Source organism: Heterocephalus glaber, unplaced genomic scaffold (genome assembly GCF_053883595.1).
Source record: "Heterocephalus glaber isolate CG9 unplaced genomic scaffold, H.glaber_assembly_v1.0 deba00000122, whole genome shotgun sequence".
NCBI classification, from domain to species: domain Eukaryota; kingdom Metazoa; phylum Chordata; class Mammalia; order Rodentia; family Bathyergidae; genus Heterocephalus; species Heterocephalus glaber.
Window position 1 is genome coordinate 39,735,831 of NW_028258138.1, and position 22,023 is coordinate 39,757,853.

Sequence of the window (22,023 nt, forward strand, 5' to 3'; positions counted from 1 at the left end):
AATAGTTCCAAAAGTTCTTTAGTTTTTACTTCAAGGCTTTACTTTGAGAAATACAACTTTTTCTAAGCTCTTGAATCATTGTCAGTTTTTTATGGCTGACAGACTTACCGTTTGTATGGTGATCACAGTATCTAGCATGTTTATGTGATTTCCAATGATGGCACAAGTGTGAGCAGGTTTTAGAAAAATTAACATTTCCATTCAGATATAGTAGAAAGAATCAATATCCCCTTACTAGCTGAGTGTTGGCACACACCCCTGTAATCCCAGCATTCTGAGAGGTTGAGGCAGGAGGGTCACAAGTTTAAGCCCAGTTTGGGGAATTTAGCTTAGTGAGACCCTGTCTCAAAATAAAGCATGAAAAGAGCACTTTATGTAGCTGAGTGTGAAGACCCTGGATTCAATTTCTGGGTCTGCATTCAATCAATCAATCAATAAATAAATGCCTTTATTTAATCATACATGTATCCAACCTACATGTTGTTCCAATTTGTATTTTAATACTTTGCAGATTAGTTTTAAATAATAGTAGTAACTTATGGTTACCTATTTTTTCAATAATCTAGTAAAGTATACTAACAAATTTTTATGAAAGATGATTTGTACTGTGCCATGTTACTCCAAACTTGTTTGCATTCATGTTTTGGAAACAAGGTCTTTGGGAAATTGTCATTCTACCAATGTCTTTGACTAAATTTATTATGCCGTTTTTGAAAGTGTTCTCTGATAATCCTTATTCCACTTCTGTGGTTGTTCTCAGCTATCCCCTTCTTTCATTTTTTCTGCAACACTTCTTCATTCAGACCTTTTCAAACTCTGACCTGGCTCTCCACCTCCCTGATTACTTCATGGTTATCCAGGTAACACACAGATGAAATATTTTTCCAAAAGTATGCTGATTAGATTTTGTTAATGGCTTTCTCCTGACTACAAAATATAACCCCAAAGTCATGGATCAAAGACAGATTTTCTTTTTTTGTACCAGGGGTCCAACTCAAGACCTTGCATTTGCCAGGCAGCCACAGTACCACTGAGCTTTTCTTGTCAAGCACTTTTATTTTGCCAGTGATAACACTGAGCCCCAGAGAGACTTCTCTCCAAAGTTGCGTAGTACTAAATGAAAGAATTAAGATTCTAATTCATGTCTCAATATTCACTTTATTTCTTCAGACGGTATTCCATATTTTATTTTTTAATCCATACGCTCTTTTTTACCCTTTTCTAATTAGATTTTATAGTATTAGAGTTTACAAAAATTCAGATTTGAAATTGGTGTAAACAAATTAGATGACATTACCAGTATCGACTTTTACTAATGTCAAGGATATAAGCAACATCTGATCCACAGGTGAAGCAGTGAGAGAGAGAACAGGGTTATCACAGGTGATGCGTTGTATCTTGCTTTCCTGTGTCAGAAGATCTCTGATCCACAGTTCCAGGTATCATGTCTAATGAGGCTGCTTATAATCTTACATTAAAGTGATCATTCAGGTTCTGAAATATTTCCAGTGCATTCATTCTTCAAGCAGTCACCTTCTGTGACATTTCACCAGGGATCCTTGGCTCATAAATTCGTAGATTGTAGGTTTGTTACTGTCCTAGTCCTACACTAAGACACCTTGCTAAGGGCATTCTATGAATAAGGAGTATTTGCATAGCAGATATTTGGTCTTTTGCCAGGAGCCCACTTACACAGTTACAGGGAGATCAGATTTGGTCATTTGTCTTTCTTCCTCTATAATTACTTCATTGAGTACTCAGAGGAGTTGCTGTTATAGGCTCACTGTTTATATTTTTTCCCTTCCTAGGCATTTTCTATTTGTGTACCTTGAATAACAACCAAAGGAACTTAAATCTTCCTTGTATTCATCCCCGTTGCCTCACTAAGACTATATCTGTGTTTGGTCAAATCCTGTGCATTCTTCCAGGACTGTGTCACATGCTATTTCTAGTTGAATGTAACATTTTCCCTCCTGAGACTTTGTATAAATATTTATCGTTATATTTGCCACAATGTGTTCTATTTTTTTTTTCTATTGAAAATGAACTCAGTTCTCCATTTTTCTCCATCTCTTTTTCCATTGTATTTTTACTGTGTGCAGGGACTTGGGTGCCTGGTATCAAAGATAAATAAGACATAATCCCAGGCCTTTAAACATACTTTTAACCCAAATTAATAGGATTCCCAATATACAGAAGGTATTTAATAAGTATTTGAGGGAAAGGAAGAAGAAAGGATTATAGCAGTAATAATCTTGCAAGTTTCTTGACAAATTTAATAAAATATTGATGCTTTAATTTTATTAAAATATTCTACCTATATCTTGATTATAAATTTAAGAAATATGAACATATGGTTACAGGTGTAAAAGAAGTAGTTTGTCTCCCAAATATTAATACGATATTTGATTCTTATATTTCTTTTCCTGGTTAGGTCTAGCAGCTACCAGCTCAATGGATACAATTTTTGGAATCAAATTTAAAAACCTGATTCCTACAGTTATGACTATCACATAGGTTTTGTTTACAAAATAGATAATTTTTTTCCAAACTAAGAATCAAACCCCAGGCCTCACAATATGCTAGGCAAGTGTTCTACCACTGAAATAACCCTAAAGGTAAACTTAAAAAGAAAAAAATCAGAGTCTACTCATTTTATTAAAGGATATTGTGGGTTGAAATGAACATTATTCCAAATTTAGTGGCTTAGAAACACATTTATCCAATTTGAAGTGTGTTTGTTGGTTTACCCAAATTTGGCTTCTGTAATATAAAAAACAGTATAAATTGTTACACTCTCTTCTAAAAATATAAATCTAACCTGAAATCTGTTTGAAAGTAACTGCTTTGTTCTACTCTTCCTCTGCCAAGTTAATGACACACTTGATGACATCTTTGATGGCTCTGATGATGAAGAAGAAAGCCAAGATATTGTAAATCAAGTTCTTGATGAAATTGGAATTGAAATCTCTGGAAAGGTATGAACATCATCTTTTCTGTTTGTCCCTTAATTATTTTGTTTTCTTTTAATGTTACTTAATATTTTTTATACTTATTTCAAAAGTAAATTGCTTTGTAGTGTATCCTTTGTATTGTAGTCGAAATGTTTACTAATACATGTTTTTGTTTTTTTAATTATTTCCTCTGTTCCTCTTTAATTATATAGATGGCCAAAGCTCCGTCAGCTGCCCGAAGCTTACCATCTGCCTCTACTTCAAAGGCTTCGATCTCTGATGAAGAGATTGAACGGCAACTCAAAGCCTTAGGAGTAGATTAGTCAAAAAAGTCATCATATTTTTGCTTACTTACAGTTATTTAGGATAAAGCAAGCACGGTGCATATTCCTTTTACAAAACACATTTATTTTGAAAAATGAAGACCATAAATGAACAGTTGTTTCCTATCCTATGGCTGTTTTGAATCTTTTGCCAAAGAATGACAATGATATACAAATGGAAACAGTTTGAATTTTAATTAGAACTACTTAAGTAAGAGTGGTGATGTGTAAAAAGTTGACTTCTTTTCTGCATGGCATAGAGAAATTATATCTTTTATTTAGTGTCAGTTCATGTTCTAAATATTTTCACACTGAATACAAAATTCTTGTTAAATGCCACTAGGCACCAACTTCAAAAGACTTGTAAAAATAATAAAAGCATATCGCTAATTCTGTTGGGTTGGCCTTTGTAAACAGTTATATTTTATGACCATAGATGGTTCAGCTGCCAAATTATTTATAAATGATCTAAAAGAAGAGTGCTATTTAAACATCTGTCTTAAAAACTGTCATTGGCTTTTCTTTTCTGTTTTTGTTTTTCTTTTCCTTTGGGAGAACATTCTAGTTGGTAAGTTACTACCTTTCAAAATATGCTTGGCACCTGCCTTACATAGCACATATTGTGCACATCTTTAAATTACTTTACCTGGCAGAAAAGAATTAGTTTTAAATAAAAATTGAGATTGCGTACAACTATTCTGGCTGTCTTGTATATCTTACAGAAGTGAATTGAATTTAATTAGCAAAAAAAAAAAAAACTGAAGTAATAATACTTATTGTAATAAAACAGTGTATTTGATCTATCAAGAACAGATTTTTCTCCATATGAACTGTAACTTAATTTCTATTTAATTTAGAATTGTTTTAATTCGTATATTGAACTCTAAATTGAAACCATTATTTTAAGTACTACCACTATCACAATACTTGAGCTAAATTTTTAAATAAAAGTTTAACATTTTTTGGTAAACAAACTACAGTTTTGTCAGAAATTACTGCCTGAATGTGTATTACTGTGTTAGCAATATATTTTAGGTTAAGTTGCTATGGTATTTTATGTATAGAGAGAGCAAGGAGAAAATGAAGGAGTGCTACCTTAGTTAGAATTTAGAATTAGGTTAGCTTTGAAAAATGATGCTGTTGTGATACATGAGTTCTGAAACATCCTATCATAAAAATCTTGGAGGAGATCAAATATGTGTAACATGCTTAATTTGGAATGATGGACATTTTGGCCTGATATTGACACATTTAACTAAATTTTAGGACAAATTTACATGTGACATATAAATTGATGGGGGAGGGTAAAACTAAGCCATTTAGTTGAGAATTCATAGATCATTTTATCTTTAAAAATTAGGATTCATTATTGATAGTCTTAAAGAATTCTCAGTTGTTTTGAACAGTGATGAGTGAAAACATTGTACAGTGTTATGGAATGTTAACCCAGAACATGTTCTCATTCTTGAATGTACATAATAATGTCATCTAACTTTATTTACTTTCTTGTTTATATAGTGGGGTTTTTTGTTTTTTAAAATTATTTTGTTAAAAAAAATCTCAATAAAGATTTATTACTGTTTTGCTTTTTTCTTTATGTCTTTTACTCTCTTTTTGGCTTCTGCTAAAATTAGAGTTTTTAGATATATGTGGTAATTTCCACAAAAGCAACCTTTATTATATTCTTAAAAGTAAAATTAGAACATTCTGCTACTTACATTTAATGGCAACAACAGAAAATTTCTTTTTAAGACTTAGCAATGGGTACATTGCTGATGTTTGTAAATTAAGCCTATGAAATGATGTCTTTCTCAGTAAATTAAATTGATAATTTCTCTTCTGGAGTTCCAAGCATGTTTATGTTTTACTTTTAAATATCTAAATCTTAGTCATTACTTTCATTTTAGTCAAAACAAGACTTCTGGACTGGAGAGAAAATAAAGTCATTGTCATTTGGCTACATTCATAAAATGCTTTAGATGGCAGATTTATAATTAACAAATTTGTGATGTTACTCTTTACTAGAAGTAAAAGTTCTTTTTGAACTATTAAAGAATAAGAAATAATACTTAAGAATAGAAAATATAGGCAACCTAATAGAATTTTTTTTTTAAAGTTGCTTTCCATAATGTCCCATTTTTTGGTAGTTGGATTTTCTTAACATTTGTATACAAATGGCAAGAGGTTGCTAAAAGAAAGAGCAGAACAGTATCTCTGGTACTGAAAAGGATGTAGCCCAGTGGCATGTTTTGTTACCAGATGTAAAAGTCATGGATGGAGGAGATTTCAGAGCATCAAAAGTAAAGTGTGGTGGTATGAACACGTCAGTATGAATGATAACACCTGGTACTAGGAATGGCCATCTGTCAGCTGATTGTTCTGAACGGGCTGTACTTCATGCTGTAAGGGAAATACCTGGTTATGGCAGTGGCTAGTGGAGCGGGCCTCAAGGTAGTGATCCTGTTAAGCAGAGGGAGGAAGCTAACACGCTGTGGCCTTTATATTTGAATTGCACAGTGAAGTCTTATTTCCATTTGAGGGTCCCTAGGATGCTGTCCTTTGACCAAATGTACATCTTCTAAGCCCAGTTGCCATACCTCTCATGTTCAGTGTGAACCTAATTTAAATATGTACTACTTTAGATACTCTTATGTTAAAACAATTTTGGTCCTTATATGAAAAGATATCTATGATGACTTTCTTTTTTGATGCCATTGCTCTTCATGGACAGATTTCTCAGTTCCAAAAATAGATCAACTTTCCAATTTCATCGCTGTGGAAGTTGAGTCAATAAGAGGACTCAAAACCCATTCCTCTGTACGTAGTACCAGAGAGTCACTTGGCTTGAATTTGTTTTAAAGGAAGCCTAAGAATTGTAAAGTCTGATTTCGCTACCCCATACGTACCCCACCACTCACTAAGAACTTGAAGACACACACATCTTCCCATTCTCTGATACTACAGATATTCCTTTGACTAGACAGATTCTTTCCAGCATTAAAAATAAGAAGGTAAACTAGGTAAAGTTTAAAATATGATCAGTATAAATGGGTAACAAATCTTTCTATTTCAATGAATGTTTCTACTGAATTCTTGAAGAAAACACTGTAAAACTTACAAGGACATAAAATGGAAATGTTCATCAAAGACATCAGTCTTTGATGTATATTTCCAAAAGTATGGACCCTCAGATACTATACAATAAATGACATTTGGCATTTGCTTAATTGTAGTATAGGATTCTAAATTACATTAATCCTTTTCTGTTGTTTTAAAAGGTCAATATATAAAAGAATGTCTATATAAAAAAAATAGTTTCAGGACTCATTAATATAAATGGAGTAACGTAGAAACCAGTACATTTACAACTAACACATGAATATTTAAATTAGTATATAATTGTTATTTCAATATTAAGCATTCATTTAAGATAGTTTCTTTTAGGGAGAAATGATGACTCCTGATGCTAATTGTATGTTATCTTGAAAAGATAGACCTTATGGATAAATGTATGATTACCATCTAAGCATGGATATATTTATACTGATGGTGAACTAAACACATGCGCACACATACGTTTGTTTCTATTACATAAAGTCAGATTATATTAAACAACCACTGGATTCATAATTAAAATAAAAATATCACTAAGCTAGATTTATATTGCATTATATTTTGCTCCTTTACATGGTCAAAGTGCATATATATATGGATGTACTGACCCTACCTATTGCAAACTAAAGAATTCCTCAGTGCTTTCAGCAGAGAAAAAACTTAAAACACCTGCATGGTCAAATAATTTAAAATTTACTCGAATAAAAGTAATACTTCTTGGGTGTTAAGTGTATGGTTAAGTGTGGATCATCAGGTCTTTGAAAATTATCTTTTATTTGTAATATCTGTGCTTATTAGTAATAGATCAAAACTGGTGGTTATGCACACATATACATACATGACCCTCAGAAAATTGACCTGTCTAATGCTAGGTATTTAATAATTATAAAAATGGAGGTTTGACAATAATAATTTATTAAGTGTTCTAAAGCAAAATTTGGCTGAAATGTTCACTTTATTAAAGTAACTTAGATAAATATTGCCATCAGATTTACATTCAAATTGTAAAATTATGCTATTCTACATTTATGTCACATTATAGTGTGCTTCGAGCTGAAAGTTTCAAAGAAGTTGATTCCTGTAAATATCTTTGAGATGCCATTCCCAGAATTGAAAAGTTCAATACATCAGATTTTTTATTAATTGGATTCTAATCAGTTCTACCAAATGTGTGTGTGTGTGTGCATAAAATGTTCTGGGCTATAAGATTTCAAAAATGGGTCATATTTTAAAATTAGGCAGCACCCTTCATGTTTGTAGCCATTGTTAATAATATATTTAATTTAACAAAGATTGCATGCCTGCAGTGACACTTTCCCATACTTTGGAGAAATAACAGCAGACAATTTAGTTGTTTTTCCTCCTCTGTTGTAGCTTATTGATTAATAGTTTGGGGCACATGAATCCATTAAACTATTTATTTATGCTGGAGATCTAACCCAGGGCCTGGTACACGCTAGGCAAGCACTTGACCACTTGAGCTATATTTCCAGCTTACATATTTTCTATAACTAAACATCAAAAAGCTTATATTTGAGAATATACAGGTTATACAGAAATGTTTTTGCAAATCCCTTGAAATACTACTTTGGGCTCTGTGCCCTAAATATTAACTTCAAAGGTATCGATTCTGATGATTGAAGTTCCAGTAATAAAATTCTAAGACATCTCTGGCCCTGAAGTTCAAAACTTTTAATCCAAGCAAACTGTTAGGGCTAGTGATAGGCAGAATACTGATTAACAAATTTTCTAATTGGATTTTCCTTGGTCAAATTCCTTAGGTATATTAAATTACTGATTAAAAGATTAAAAATCTGATAAACTGCCTTAGAAGAGGAATTTTAAACTAAGAGATCCATGTGCGTACTCATGTTTGTGTGTCTGAAGATAGAGACATAGGGAAGTTCATGCATTTTCTCCAGTTAGTATCTTTGGCTTAAAATATAAATCTGGCTTCTGAGAATAATTATTTTTAAAATAATATAATTTAAACTTGGATTTTCAATAAAAATAGTGTTATACTAGAAGTTTTTGGTATAAAATACTTTTTAATTCACCCAAGTAAGTTCTGTTTTTCTGGAGAAGAAAAAGGAAGGAGAAATGGGGTTGGGTAGCTGTTATGCAATAGAAAATCTTATCTGCACTCAAGATGCTCTTTAGAAATAGAAAACAGACTTTGATTCAAACTTGTTTTCACCCGTTTTTCCCTCTGCCTTCGGTTGCAAAACCAAACTCTTACTACTTCTTTTTCAAGATTCAGTTCTTCAGCCATCCGCATGATCTCTTGAGAGGAAGGTTTATTCTGTTCTCCAAAGTTTCTCTCCAGAGCATCTTTAGCTGCAATACTGTAGGAATGGGATGGAGTGAAGTTATGTTATTTTAGTGAAGTTTTGAGGAGAACAAAATTAACTTGATTTTTCTAAATAATAACATGACAAATGGAATTTAAGAATTATGAAAATGCTTGAAAAAGGCGAATATACAGTATGTTAAAATTTAGGTGCTTGTTTTATATTGGATAACATTGCCTAAGTAACAAAAAAGTAGAGCCACTCATGCTTCCTAGATTTATTCCATTTTATGCCACAAGAGGGCAGCAAATTCTCATGAAAGGAAATTAACACCTGTAGGTGTAAATATCACCCCTTCTCCATTTTTTTTAACAGTGTATGAAATGTCTAGTGAACAGTTGACCAGCCAAATAAAAACTTGGACTGTAGCATTTCCTATGTGTACCGCACAAAAAAAGATAAATGAACAACCTTTTTAGGTTGAAATTCAAGAAGGCATGTTAGACTTTAAGAGAAGAAAATACAGATGACTAGTTTGGTCATTTATAGTAAAATGGATACCATATTGCCAGAGCAGTAACTTACAGTAAAAAAGACAGCAGGATTAGCAGTGATTATTTGATTTTCATTTTTACTTTACACTTCTGAAGCAAAAATGTTCCTGAATGAAGCAACATGTACTTTGCTATCTAATGTTAAAAATCACTAGCTGTCCATTTCTCACTTTAATTTTTAAAATTATGTTTTTAGCTTATTGTGTTTCTTCAATTGATGTTATTCATCTTAAATTATGTTGTGCTTATATTACACTCGTGCTGATTTCATTTACAAAATCTTTTTCTTTTGTCTCTTCACTTTTAATACATGAAAAGAATACCTTATAGTTGTTCTGCGTTTCCTTTTCCTTTCATTTGCTCCCACTTTTTCATTGTACAAAGCTGGAATGTGGAAAAGGGATAATATTTGAGTGTCAAGTTTTCTACACAAACAATGCAAAATAAAATTATGTATTTTGTGTTAAATTTTTGCAGTCCATTTTATACAATGGAGTACTACTCAGCCATAAAGAAAGAAAACTTGATACATTTATAGCTAAATGGATGCACCTGGAGATCACTCTTCACTCTTAAGTGAAATAAATTGGACGCATGTGTAAATACCACATTGTTTCTCTGGTGTGAGAAACAGTGTAAATGAGGACCAAACTGTATAATAAATATTATGAAATAGGAAGAAAGTGTTCAAATGGGAAGGGGAAGTAGGATAGGTAGGTGGGAGAAAGGATAGAAGGGAAAGAAAAAAGTAAGGAAAAAGTGGAAAAGCTTTTGTAAATGAGGGGTGGAGGAGTTGAAGGGAGGAAAGGGGAATGGGAAAAAATAAGAACCAAGATATATGCTGTGCAGGTACAAATTCCCAATGATGAATGTGATCATTATGTATACCTAAAATGTACCAGTAAACTTAATAAAGAAAAAAAATAATACAAATCTATAAAAACACTTTTGAAGTCCATTTTATATTACACTCCATGGAAAAATGTTAAAGCACAAATAAGTATTAATTTTGCAACATCTTTCTGGAAATCATAGTCTCACCTTTTGTTAGAACACTTGCTTTAAATACTCTCAAACCTGGCTCTTACCTAGCCTTTATATTAGAATGAGCATGTAATTTTATTGTGTAATATTGCTTATCTACCAGTTACTTGTGTTATTTGGAAGACTGGTGTTTACAAATGCCCTCTGCGCACTGATACTAGGTTGTGAAACTGATTCATGCAGTTACTCCAGTATAGCAAGAGGCAAAAAAATCTAAGATGTGTTAAAATCTTTTGTACCGCTTTGTGCTGAAATTATCTAGAAGTTTTCTTTATATAGCTTATTCTCTCAAACTTATTTCTACAATTGTATTTCATTGGGCTTTTTTATGTAGTATGATGTAAGAAAATGTTTATTTTTCATCTCAAAGGGAAAATGGGTATAAAAACCCTCAAACCTCTTGCTTTATCATTAGTGTAGTCATTATTTTTCGGTTAAGCTGCAGCACGGCCTTAAGAGACAGTCTAGTTAGTACCTCCTACTTGCTCGGCTTCCTCCAGCCACTTGGATAATATTGCTTTCAGTTTGCATGCGTTTTTAAAGCTGAGCTGCAGGTTTTCAAATCGGCAGATTGTTGTTTGACTGAATTCAGAGCCATGAACAGCTGCCAGGGCTTCACCAACATTTGTTTGAGTGTATCCTGTGAAAAGACAACAAAGATCATTAGCTCTAGCTTTTAAGTGACATCAGTTTTGATCCATTATTATTATTATCGATCCATTATTATTTTGATCCAATCTCTGTATTTGATCCATTATGACACAAATCTCTGTATCTCTGTCAGTCATTAAATACTTTTAAAAATTACATATTTTTGTCAATTTAAAATTGTTTAGTAAGGTTCAATGTAGGGTTTTCCAGTGCATCAAAAAATATTTTTTTCAAGTTGATAAATTACTTTGTTTTAGAAGTAAGAAGAACTCAGATGGGAAGATAATATTTAGTCCAGGTGCATAGATAAACACTTTATAAGATACTTAAAATTCCTGGTCTTTTTGTCATTGCTATTAAATATCTGATTATATATGCTCTAAGATCTTTAATATATCAATGATAATGCATAAAATATATAGTGAGATACCATTTTTTCTTTGAAATATAAATGAGTTTTGTTTTGCGGTACCAAATAAATCTATGAGTTTTTCTGAAAGCATGTTTGTTATGAGGTTATATCACAAATTTTATGCATACCTCTGAGCACATTTAATATATTATTTGGTAATGCTTCTATCTCCAGGCAAAAAGAGCTTTATTGATTGTCTCAAGCATCTCTAGAGTACAAGCTGAAATAAACCATCAACATATCATTTGAAACACAGCAATATAAATAGAAAACTGAAAATAAGTATTATGCCTCCTGCTATGTTTATTGCATATAGTAGTTACATATTATTTCAGGGCCTAAGGCTATATATCTATATTGATAAAATTATTACATATGATGCCTATAAATAAATATCAGTAAAAGATTACCTGTCGTTCATTTCACAAGTTCAAAGGTTTGAACCATAACTTCAATGCATATTTCAAAAAATGTACTATATGAATTTTAAGGTTATTGTTATAGTAACTTTATATTAAAAACACTTTTCAACAGAAAATGAGCAATGGCTCCTCTGAATTGACAGTTCACAGAAGGGGAAGTACAAAAACTATTAAACACAGGAAAAATACTCTTCTCATAATTAGAAGGTTTTTAAATGAAACTTAATGAGGTACCACTTTTATTTGATTTCAAAGACCCAAAAGATTAATAGTGCTTTTTCTTTTAACCAGTATTTATCTCATATTCCAAGTACTGTTCTTAGTGTTAGAGATACATCATTAAGGAAAAAAGAGAAAAGAAATGAATAAAAAAACAAACAAACCCGAAACGTATTCCTTATAATTTGAAGATAGCAAAGGAGATATTCTTGGTGGAAGTGAAAATTGGTATAAATTCTACAGAAACCAATTTAACAACATATATCCAAATCACAAACATTCATAGTCTCTGATCAACAATTCTACTTCTCATATTTTTCCTGTATGTATGTTTATATAGGTGCAAAATGACATTGAAAATTATCATTGTGGCACTGTTTTTAACAGCAAAAGATTAGAAACCACCTAAATTCTATAAGTAGAGAACTGGTTAAATTATAGTGTATTCATGAAATGAAGTTTGCACATCTACACAAGAAAAGAAAAATTGGGGTTGGGGATGGGCCTCAGTGGTGGAGCACTGGCCTAGGATGCTTGAGGACCTGGGTTCCATCACTATTACTGCGAAATGTATAAGTCAATATATGAATAAATAAATGTTTAAAAATAAGAAAAAAACAAAGTTTTCCAAAATACATCTGTAAAAGAATACATGTATTTGTTTATCTATGTATAAGACAGCTTTGGAAAGAAGAAACTAATGTAAAGAGGAATAACAAGCAGAAAGGATACATGTCATACCCTTTCATATTTTTTAATCAAATGAATGTATTATGTATTCAGGAGTTCAAATAAAATGTAGATAAGAGGGACACTCCAGAATTAATCTTGAGGTAGGTAAATTTTTCAAGTACTATTAATTTAAAAATTCATGTTTTTAGGTTACTAAAATTCAGAAGGATAAAAGTTTTTGTAGATTTTCAAAACTTGACTAAATCCACAGTAGAGAATTTAGATTTTTTAAACAAAGTGTGAAAAACTTCACAATAATAGAGTAACGATCTGCAAATTAAGTTGTTTGCCCCATTCCTCCTAATAAATGCATACCTAACTTGATTCTTCTCACTTTAAATTCATTGGCAAACTTTTCAAGTTCTCTGATTTCCGGAGAATCCATGTCTGTTGGCTCTTCAACCAATTTACTTTTCCGCCTGAGTTCCTGCTTGAATTCAGAGGCTGTGGGGTCTTCCGCTAGCAGAGGCTGGTGTAGGGGAGGAAATCCATGGCTCAGAGCGTGGTCTGGAAACTTGTAAAGACACGGGGTTAAACTGCCTGTGAATAAAAGAAGAGAAGGAAAGCACTTTTTGTAACTGTCTCATATTTCTATAGAACCGAGGGTTTTGCCTGGTAGAGCCCACTACTCTGCTAGAGTCAATCTCAATTCTTTCTTCCAAAAGAGGAGCCAGTAACTTAGTAGGAATGGGATTATTTATCTTCCATCTTCTCCAGAGCAGCAAAAACAAAGGAAAGAAACAAGAATTTGCAAATCATTAAAATTAAAATATTTTTTAATTCTCTGAGAAATGTTAAGATTTCCATCACTCTTTCTTTCAAAAGACAGCTATTGTTGAGCCGGGGATATAGCTCAGTGGTACCACTCCTGCCTTGCAAAGCTCAAGGTCCTGAGTTTGATCCCTGGTGCCTATTATTAGGGATCTGAGGTTCAACTTTAACCAGAGTATGTATTGATCTCCGTTTCCTTAATTCATTGACTAAATGATCATTAATATTTGCAAAAATCAAGGCACTATTTTTACTATGAACTGTGCCGATTAGCATTCTTGTGTGTGGAAAATTGATCTCGCAATGTTGAAAAACCCCACTGCTTTATCAGTAAATGCCCAATTTCAGGTGGGAAGTAATAATGTATTTTTTATCTTAACAAAGACAAGTAAAAAGAGAGTTATGAGATATTAAAATACACTTATATGGTTAAGCAGATTTGAGTGAATAGAATAACAAAAGTAACTTTAAAAGTTCTATTATAATGCCAGAAAAAAGATTTCTTGAATATATACAATATTATGGAATTTTATATTATTATTTATGGAAAAACAAAAAAAAGTGCAAGGGAAGTTACAATTCCATGTATGATAGGTAATCACCTGTAAATGAAGCGTTAAGTGGCTTAAATGATAAATCTTTCAAAAGTAAAATATTCTAAATTTTTAAAAGTGCTTTTAGATTTCATTATTCATTGGGAAAAAAGTATCTATATTAGTTTAGGAATACAGGTGAAAGGACGGCACATAAAAAAAATTGTAACACATTTAATTTTCTTCATTGATATATTACAATTTTTATTGACAAACATTTACTTTTAATTTATATTGGATGACATATATAACCAAGCATTCTGATGTAGAAATAGTAATCATTTTTCTCACGAGTACAAAAATACTTAAAAGCAAATTATTATAGGGTATATGCAATTATTATTCCTTGAAACTTACTAAAAATACATCGTTTGCTTCCTGTAAATATATGAATAAATACATAAATACATTCACAAATCAAAGACATGAGTAATAATGTAATATACAAATCTTTCATTAATATATCAATATGTAATGAGCAAAAGTAGAGTAAGTCAGCAAATTATTGATTTACATTACTTACATGAGAATATGTGATTATATAGTGTATCCCTATTCAGTAAAATACATTATTTTTCTAAAGAAAAGGAAATATAAAGCCGGGGATTTAGCTCAGTGGTTCTGGCGCCTGCCTTGCTAGAGCAAGGTCCCGAGTTTGATACCCAGTACCAAAAAAAAAAAAAAACAAAAAAAGGAAATATAGGAGCCAATATAGCTGTTTTGCAAGTGTGAAAAAGATTTTAAAGAAACTCTTTTTGTCCTCCAAAATGCTACTTTTACAAAGCCAAATTATCCAGTTAAACTGTTCCATATCTTTTACATAGTATACCATAAGGTCTGAATCTATTAGCAACATTGATCATTATTTTCAACTCTCCTTACTGATCATAATCCTGTACTGCTACTACAAGTCTGTAGGAGACGCTATGTTTATTTCACCTGCCATGATCCTCACCCTTATATAAACAAATGAGTTAGGAAAAGTATGTGTTACTGTATGTGCACCTCAATTTACAATGGGAAATTTCCATAGAAGTAAATAACTGTCTTCCAGTTCCATGATGATTTAACAGTGCAGCAGTAATTAGAAGCAAAGTCCACTGAGCATTAGAATAAACCACATCAAAATAGTTACCTAGGTGATTTTTTAGACTCTAGTTAGGTAAATTAAATGACTAAGATTTTTCCTGTATATAAACATATTTGGCTACATTAAACACTTTCAAACAAAAATGTAATTATTCAAGAATGTTAAAAGTGTGTCCTCCAGGAAAATGTAAAGGTGGTTTGCACATTTCAAAGATAAGTTTGGAAAAAATCAATGAAAAGGGCACAATCAATACCATTCTCTAAGACTTGACATTCAGAGCAAAATGAGAACTTGATGTGCAATATAGTTTTATTTTCTGTTATATAAAAGCATCCACAGTTTTCTGCAGGATCCCAGTTCTCTTGGAACTAAACTTACACAGAAATTCATCATAGCAGTTGTAAGCAAAGCCAAACAAAATACTGATTTCATTATATGATTCTGTATTTTTTTGGAGGGTGAGTCTCAGAAGTGATTGGTATGACAATAGGAGAAGATATTTTTCAAACTTTTTTAAAGTATGGATTACTGATAAGAAAAAAGTAGGAAGAAGATAAAAGAGGTGGCCAATTATGTAGAGATCTCACACATTTTCCAGAATGTAGACAAATTCATGTTTAATGAATAGCTTACAAGTGTTTGTATGCTCTCTACTCTCCCAAATATATTTTCATGTTGCAGATGACCACACCACAGCCTTTCTCGATTGTTCTGTGTGTATCTCTGCGCAGGAGAGGTGAGAGAACAGAGGTGAATCTTTCAAAGCAGGTAATGGAGTTATGATAATCTTTGATTATCCACTTTCCATTAAATAGAATAGATGTTTAGAGGTACTAAGTGACTGGAACAAGGTTAGCGATTAGTTAATGATGTGGCTAATTCATTTCCACCTTCCAGTTATTCCTTTAGTTTGTTCAAACCTGGACTATGAGGTAGAGTGGATTCACTTGATGATTAAAATCCTCCATACCAAAATGAAAAAATATTAGCTGTAGCTCTTCCCTTTCTGTGAGTCAGCCTAATAAAATGCTCCAACTAAAGCAACAAAGTACGGGTAATAAAATCACCATATTAAAACAGCAATTTCACATCCTCTGAAATGTGGTTCCTTCCATAGCTTCACTTTTGTCTATAGCACCTGACACTGAATCTGTTTTTTCTGTTGATAGGTTTCTTCTGTAGATTGTATGGAAGTGATTTAATTATTGCCTTGAGACTTCTCAGAATATTTAAATGACATAACCAGGTTTCTACTGTGTATTTTATACATTTTTGCTCTTATTTCAGAGTTCCTATATTTTATAACTCAATCTGTGCAGCTTCTCTAGGGATGAAGGAAGGAAAATTCAGATTCTCTATGATTTAATATGCTATGAACCAAATGCTAATGCTGAATATACGTCAAAGTATAGATACTCTGACATAATGCATATCACATTTTAATGATACTTCATTCAAAAATATTCAAATACAATCTCTATGCTTGCCATTGTTTTTCTTTTGGTGACAAAATATATTGAATTTTAAATTTACAATGATACTTCCAAATCTTGGTATAAAAAATTATTCCTAATGTCACTAAGCTTGGCTTTGAATTTTGTTAACAGTCTTTCCAGGAGCCTTTCCTTTTTAATTGCAGTGAGAAAGATGTTAATGAAAGGGGGTTTGCTGAGTGTCTTCTTGAAGGAACTTGTGTTAGCAAGACCTGAGCTGCCTGTTGACTCTCAGTGTGAACCTGCCCTGTTGGCTTCTACCCTGGAACAGGATGGATGGCGGAATTCTGAGGCCAGCTTCAAACTCCCTTTGACTTAATGGGGAGGGAGTTAGTAGTAAAAATCATCTGAAGGTATTAGGGGAAGAGATTATTGGCCAGTGGTCTGTGATTGGTTTCATCTTTGTTATTATTGCAATCAAAGGGCAGGAACTGGCTCTTCTGAGTTAAAAGAAAAACTAAAGCTATACTTTGGTTCCTGGGAATCCCTATGAATAACTTCCCTTCAGGAGAGGGCAGCATATGGCCATGTAGTTGACACTGCCTGTGTATATAATCAAAATGTTATAAAGAATAAAGAAAGCTTCCCCTTGCACCACTGGTAGCTCAGTGCATATATTTTATTATTTTCTAATGAAAGCAATTCATCACTGAAGAAGGCTATTCTATTAAATATGAACACTGATTAATTCGATGGGTCATAAGTGATCAGTTTGCAAAGAAGAATAAATTTGTCTTCCCTTATTTGTTAATTATTGAAAAGAGAAACCAGAACTTACAGTCAACCATTAAGAGCATCAGTCTTCATTTTGCCATAAAAAGGAAGATACTGATTTATTCAGAACTGCTGTTTGACAGAATATAAGAGAAACTAAAATTTGTCTGAAATGTAAGTTTCAAAGTTTATTGAGCCTTAGGCTGAGAAAATTTGAGAAATTAAAGATTAGTGAATTAAATTGTTCTATTTTATTTCAAAATTGTAAGCCTAAATCTGTGTTTTTATTTGTTTTATTGCTTATCTGGAAGGTAGCGAAATACAAGTTAGAAAAGATGTCCCTAACATGTGATTCCTTTATCCAAAATTTCTGTCACTGTATCAGACATGCACACACACACACACACACACACACACACACAAATATATTCTCTAAGTCTTAATTTAATGCCATTAATGGGAATTCCTTTTCTGCTGTAATAATAAATATGAGATCAAAGAATTTCTTTAAAGCAAAGGAGAAAAATTCTGCACAACAAGCCATGAAATTCATTAAACTATTAAAATCTTATACCTGGCCATTCCCTGAAATTAAGCAATAATTTTGTCATGAGTGTACCTCATGGTCCAGATTTGCCCATTTTTTGAAAAATATACTAGTGATGTAATATGTAAGCATTGGTAATTCCATAGCTATACTTGAAATAGTGTGATACTTGACTAATCCAGAAGAGAAAAATATGTAATTTCATTTATTTCAATCTTAGTTGAGACTCAGAAGCAATTCAGAAAGGGCTGCTAAATCTTGAAATAGCTATCACTAAAGTCCCTGAAAATTGCTCAGCCTTCAGTTAGTGTCTTACTTATTTCTAAGGAAAAAATATCCAAAAGAAATACTATTATGAAACAGATATTCCATGCATGTGTTGTCTGACATGATAGCCACTAGCCACATGAGGCTGGTAAGCACTTGAAGTGAAGCTAGTGGAACTGCATTTTAAATTTTGTTTTATTTTAGTTAATTTATATTTAAATTTGAATAGCTATAAGCAGTTGATAGCTACCATATTGTTACTGAAGACAAGCGCACAAATCATAAAGTGGGAACCAGCAGTTTGAAAGCAGTGAATTCAAACAAAAATCATAAAGAGAAAACACAATAATTTTTCAGTAGCGCCACAGATGTGAGATGTGTAAAATAAGGCAATTAGGTTAACCTTTCAGATCAGGAAATATGTCAATAAGTGATGGTTTTGACCAATTATTTCCAAGGTTAAAACATCAAAAAATTTTACATCATGCTCTGATAATGACTATCACAGGTCCAGGAAATCCATCAGTGTCCCCCAATTCAAAATCATACATAAAGGTAAATTTTCTTACCTGCCATCACTCCATAGGTTGATGGCTGGTTTCCATAATGGCAAGAAGGAACAGAATAATGTAGCCCCGTTGCTGCGTTTCCAAACGTTGTCACCGGGAAATACATGTGCAAACATTTAGGAGTTTGGATCAAAGACAAAATAGATGGGACTGGTAAGAAAATGTATGAGGATTCAAGACACATTCAGTTCATTTCAAAGATACACATCTATGTGAGCCTTAAAGTTATATGTCAATAATTTTTTCACTGAGAAAAGTTTTTAGTGAGTACATAAATGAGGGGTCAAAGTTTGCCTCAAAGAGGACTACACCCTTCATTAATTATCCTGTGGTCTTAGTGTCTAAAAGTGCCCCATGAAAGGGTGACTGACCAGTTTGGATTGTGGCTTTTTAGGAGTTGCAAAATTCTTGTATGTTCCAACCATTATAGATGTTGCGGTAAACTGACTAGAAAACAGTGTCTTACTATTCTTGCATTGCATGATATTATAAAGAGGTTTTTCTCTGGAAGAATACTGAAAATAACTCTTGAATATTCTCTACTTTTGCTTATGAGCCTAACATCGCAAAACTATTCTGGGTACAATCATAATAATCTCACTACATTCAGGGTGTTCTGAAAACCCTGTGACACAGGTGTTTATGCTGAAGTTGAATCCATGAGGTTTTATGTATGTTGCATACACATGACAATGATTCTGATAATAAAGTTGATCAAAAAATAGATTGATGAGTAAGAATATGCCAAAACTGTGTATAAACAATCTCATTGATATTTTATGTACTTCATGGAAACACTGTAATTTGAAAGAAAATTTGAATTACTAAACTTTTATCAAGTTTTAAACACAAATCATCAAGTTGGCTTAGAGCAGGAACTATTCACAATAAAACTGCTAGTCAATGTTTCATTGTGTATTTTATTACTTTCTGCCATATCCTGAATACAGTGGTAGATTTTCATAAGTATAACATATATCTATCTTCTTGAATTAGATATTATATAGTATATTATATAGTATAGAATTAGAATCCTTTTAGAATATTGAGATATAATGTAGTGATTAAAGACATGAGGACTATTCATAAAGAAAAATGAATTTTGTCTCAGTATAGAGTAATTTTTAAATTTTTAAAAATCAGCATACATTTTCACTTTATAACAGACATTGAAAGAATTAAAGTGAGTTTGCAATATAATGATCACACACAAAAATACTAGTATTCATTTTAAAATTAAACAAATGAATCTTTAAAACATTTAACACTCAAGTGTTCTACTTAAAACCAATGTTTCTAATTATTTCCTTGGCAATTAGGTGTATGTAATTATAATTTTGTAGGAAATTATGTCAATTTAAAATATTTAAAGAACATTTCTGCTGTTGAATTTTTTTTCTACTTCCAAGATTTAAATAATTTTTGTTTCTCTGATTTTATAAAGTTGGGTAAAGAATAGACTAATTAGTAGATACATTGTTATTAACTGTGAAATAAATATTTTGGCTTATAGACTATACCTCTTTGCTAGACCTTTACCTCAATTCTAAATTTTATTTTATTGCTGGTTAGGTTTTCTTTATATACAACAGATTAAAGAAACAATGTATCACTCTTTATCTCAAACTTAAAGATTTATTATTTAAATATATGATTATGTAGTAGTTTTTAAGATTCATATATACTGTGTGTGTATATATATATATATATATATATTTTTTTTTTTTTTTTGGTCCCGGGGATCGAACTCGGGACCTTGTGCTTGCGAGGCAGGCACCGGAACCACTGACCTAAATCCCCGGCTACTGTATATTTTTATTAAACACATTGTTACTATATTTTTCAAAAATATGTTGAGATACTTCAAATGTAATTGTTTGATATAATTATAGAATTCTTTAGTACATAAAAAATCACTACATTAAATAATTTTCCAAAAGCTAATGTCTAGAATCTTTAAAGTTGACCTTCAGAGTGACATCAGACTTACATACATGTTTGTAAAATGGCTAATGTTAATGTAAAATAGATGTTAAATATTTGCAACCAGAATATAAAGGCATCAACTCAAATTTTGATTTCCAAATGTATACATTTTATTCCATTTCTAAATATGAGACACACTACATTTAAAACAAATGGAAAGTGAATAGTATGGTGCTATTTAGTGGAAGAAATTTTCTCAAAGCCTTTACCCATTTATAAATCAACTGAAATAATTTTTGTTATTGTCTAAATAATGAATGTAATATAAAATATGTATTTGATTGTGTTCAGACAATATTTTGAATATTGAAATTTAATTTTTATTTAAGAAAGTTAGCTGAAGCAAACATAAGATCTTGTTATACAGATTAGTCTCTTCAGAACAATCATGAATTCATCAGCTTTCCCTCTAAATTTAATATTATGCTAAAATGTTTCTTATAACTTAATTATTGTATTTTTTAAAATCCATTTTTATTGGTATTGAGGATTACTTTGTTGTGTTTACTATAAATTTTATATATGGTTATTTTTAGACAATAGCAAATGTAATGTAAAAGTCAAATATATATAAAGAAGTGCCATCTATTAAACCTCAAACTATTTTAGAATATTTATTTGAATTTGTTACTTATCCATAAATATTTCCATTAAGTTCGATGTTTTCTTACATAGAAAAGAGATTTTGTTTATTACCTTAAAGATCAATAATTATCTAAATGATTTCCCTAATTTTTAAAAATTTTTAGGCATTTATTAGTATTATTAGTATTTAACTTTAATATTATTAGTATTTAACTTAAAACCAATTTAATTGAAGGGAAAAATAAAACAAGCAGAGAGATTACTAACTAAGATTCAAAGCGTCCCTTCGGAACTCTTTGGGCCCAGCGCGAGGAAGCCTCCCAGGGGTCAGTACCTGTAGACATCACGTTGCTGGCGTGGTTGGACACTGGTAGACACTCGGCAGCGCTGTGATGCATTATCAGAGGCAAAGTTGCAGAAGCCTCAGAATTCAGAGGTATAAAGGTATCAGCCGAAGTAAAAGATTGGCAACTCATTCCCACACAAGAGTAGAAAAATAAGAACTGCTGCTCCCCAAATCAGTTTTATTATATTACTTTTCGCAGGGCTAATTCAGTTCTCTCTACCTGCATATATACATCAGGGAGGCTCTGAGGCACCAGGCAGGCGCGTGCTAGTATTTATACTGCAAGGAAATCCCTTTATACATGTTAATAGTCTTTTCCCAGGAGTATTGCTTTATCAATCTGAAC

The 22,023-nt window shown here is 31.8% G+C and overlaps 2 protein-coding genes across 4 annotated transcripts in view; one reads left to right on the top strand and one right to left on the bottom strand.

The window, feature by feature from the left end:
- Chmp2b (charged multivesicular body protein 2B) overlaps positions 1–4,859 on the top strand; it is a 34,347-nt gene extending 29,488 nt beyond the window's left edge. Inside the window, exons 5-6 of the mRNA XM_004857906.4 lie at positions 2,872–2,978; positions 3,167–4,859. Coding sequence (XP_004857963.1) covers positions 2,872–2,978; positions 3,167–3,277 — 218 coding nt within the window. The 3' untranslated portion in view covers positions 3,278–4,859. The remainder of the gene's footprint in view (positions 1–2,871; positions 2,979–3,166) is intronic.
- Positions 1,139–21,956, bottom strand: Pou1f1 (POU class 1 homeobox 1). Of its 3 annotated transcripts, none has more exons than XM_004857908.4 (6): positions 21,666–21,933; positions 18,761–18,832; positions 13,032–13,256; positions 10,756–10,920; positions 9,560–9,620; positions 1,139–8,736 (listed from the first exon to the last, which is right to left on the bottom strand). In XM_004857908.4, exons 1-6 carry the CDS (start codon positions 21,805–21,807, stop codon positions 8,526–8,528), a joined length of 876 nt encoding a protein of 291 aa, XP_004857965.1. In that variant the 5' UTR covers positions 21,808–21,933; the 3' UTR covers positions 1,139–8,525. The 3 variants fall into 3 exon arrangements, with proteins under 3 accessions (XP_004857965.1, XP_087070110.1, XP_021094474.1); XM_087213984.1 differs by having other exon boundaries at positions 18,761–18,910; positions 21,666–21,849; XM_021238815.2 differs by lacking the exon at positions 18,761–18,832 and having other exon boundaries at positions 21,666–21,956.
- Between the last annotated feature and the right edge of the window lie 67 nt (positions 21,957–22,023).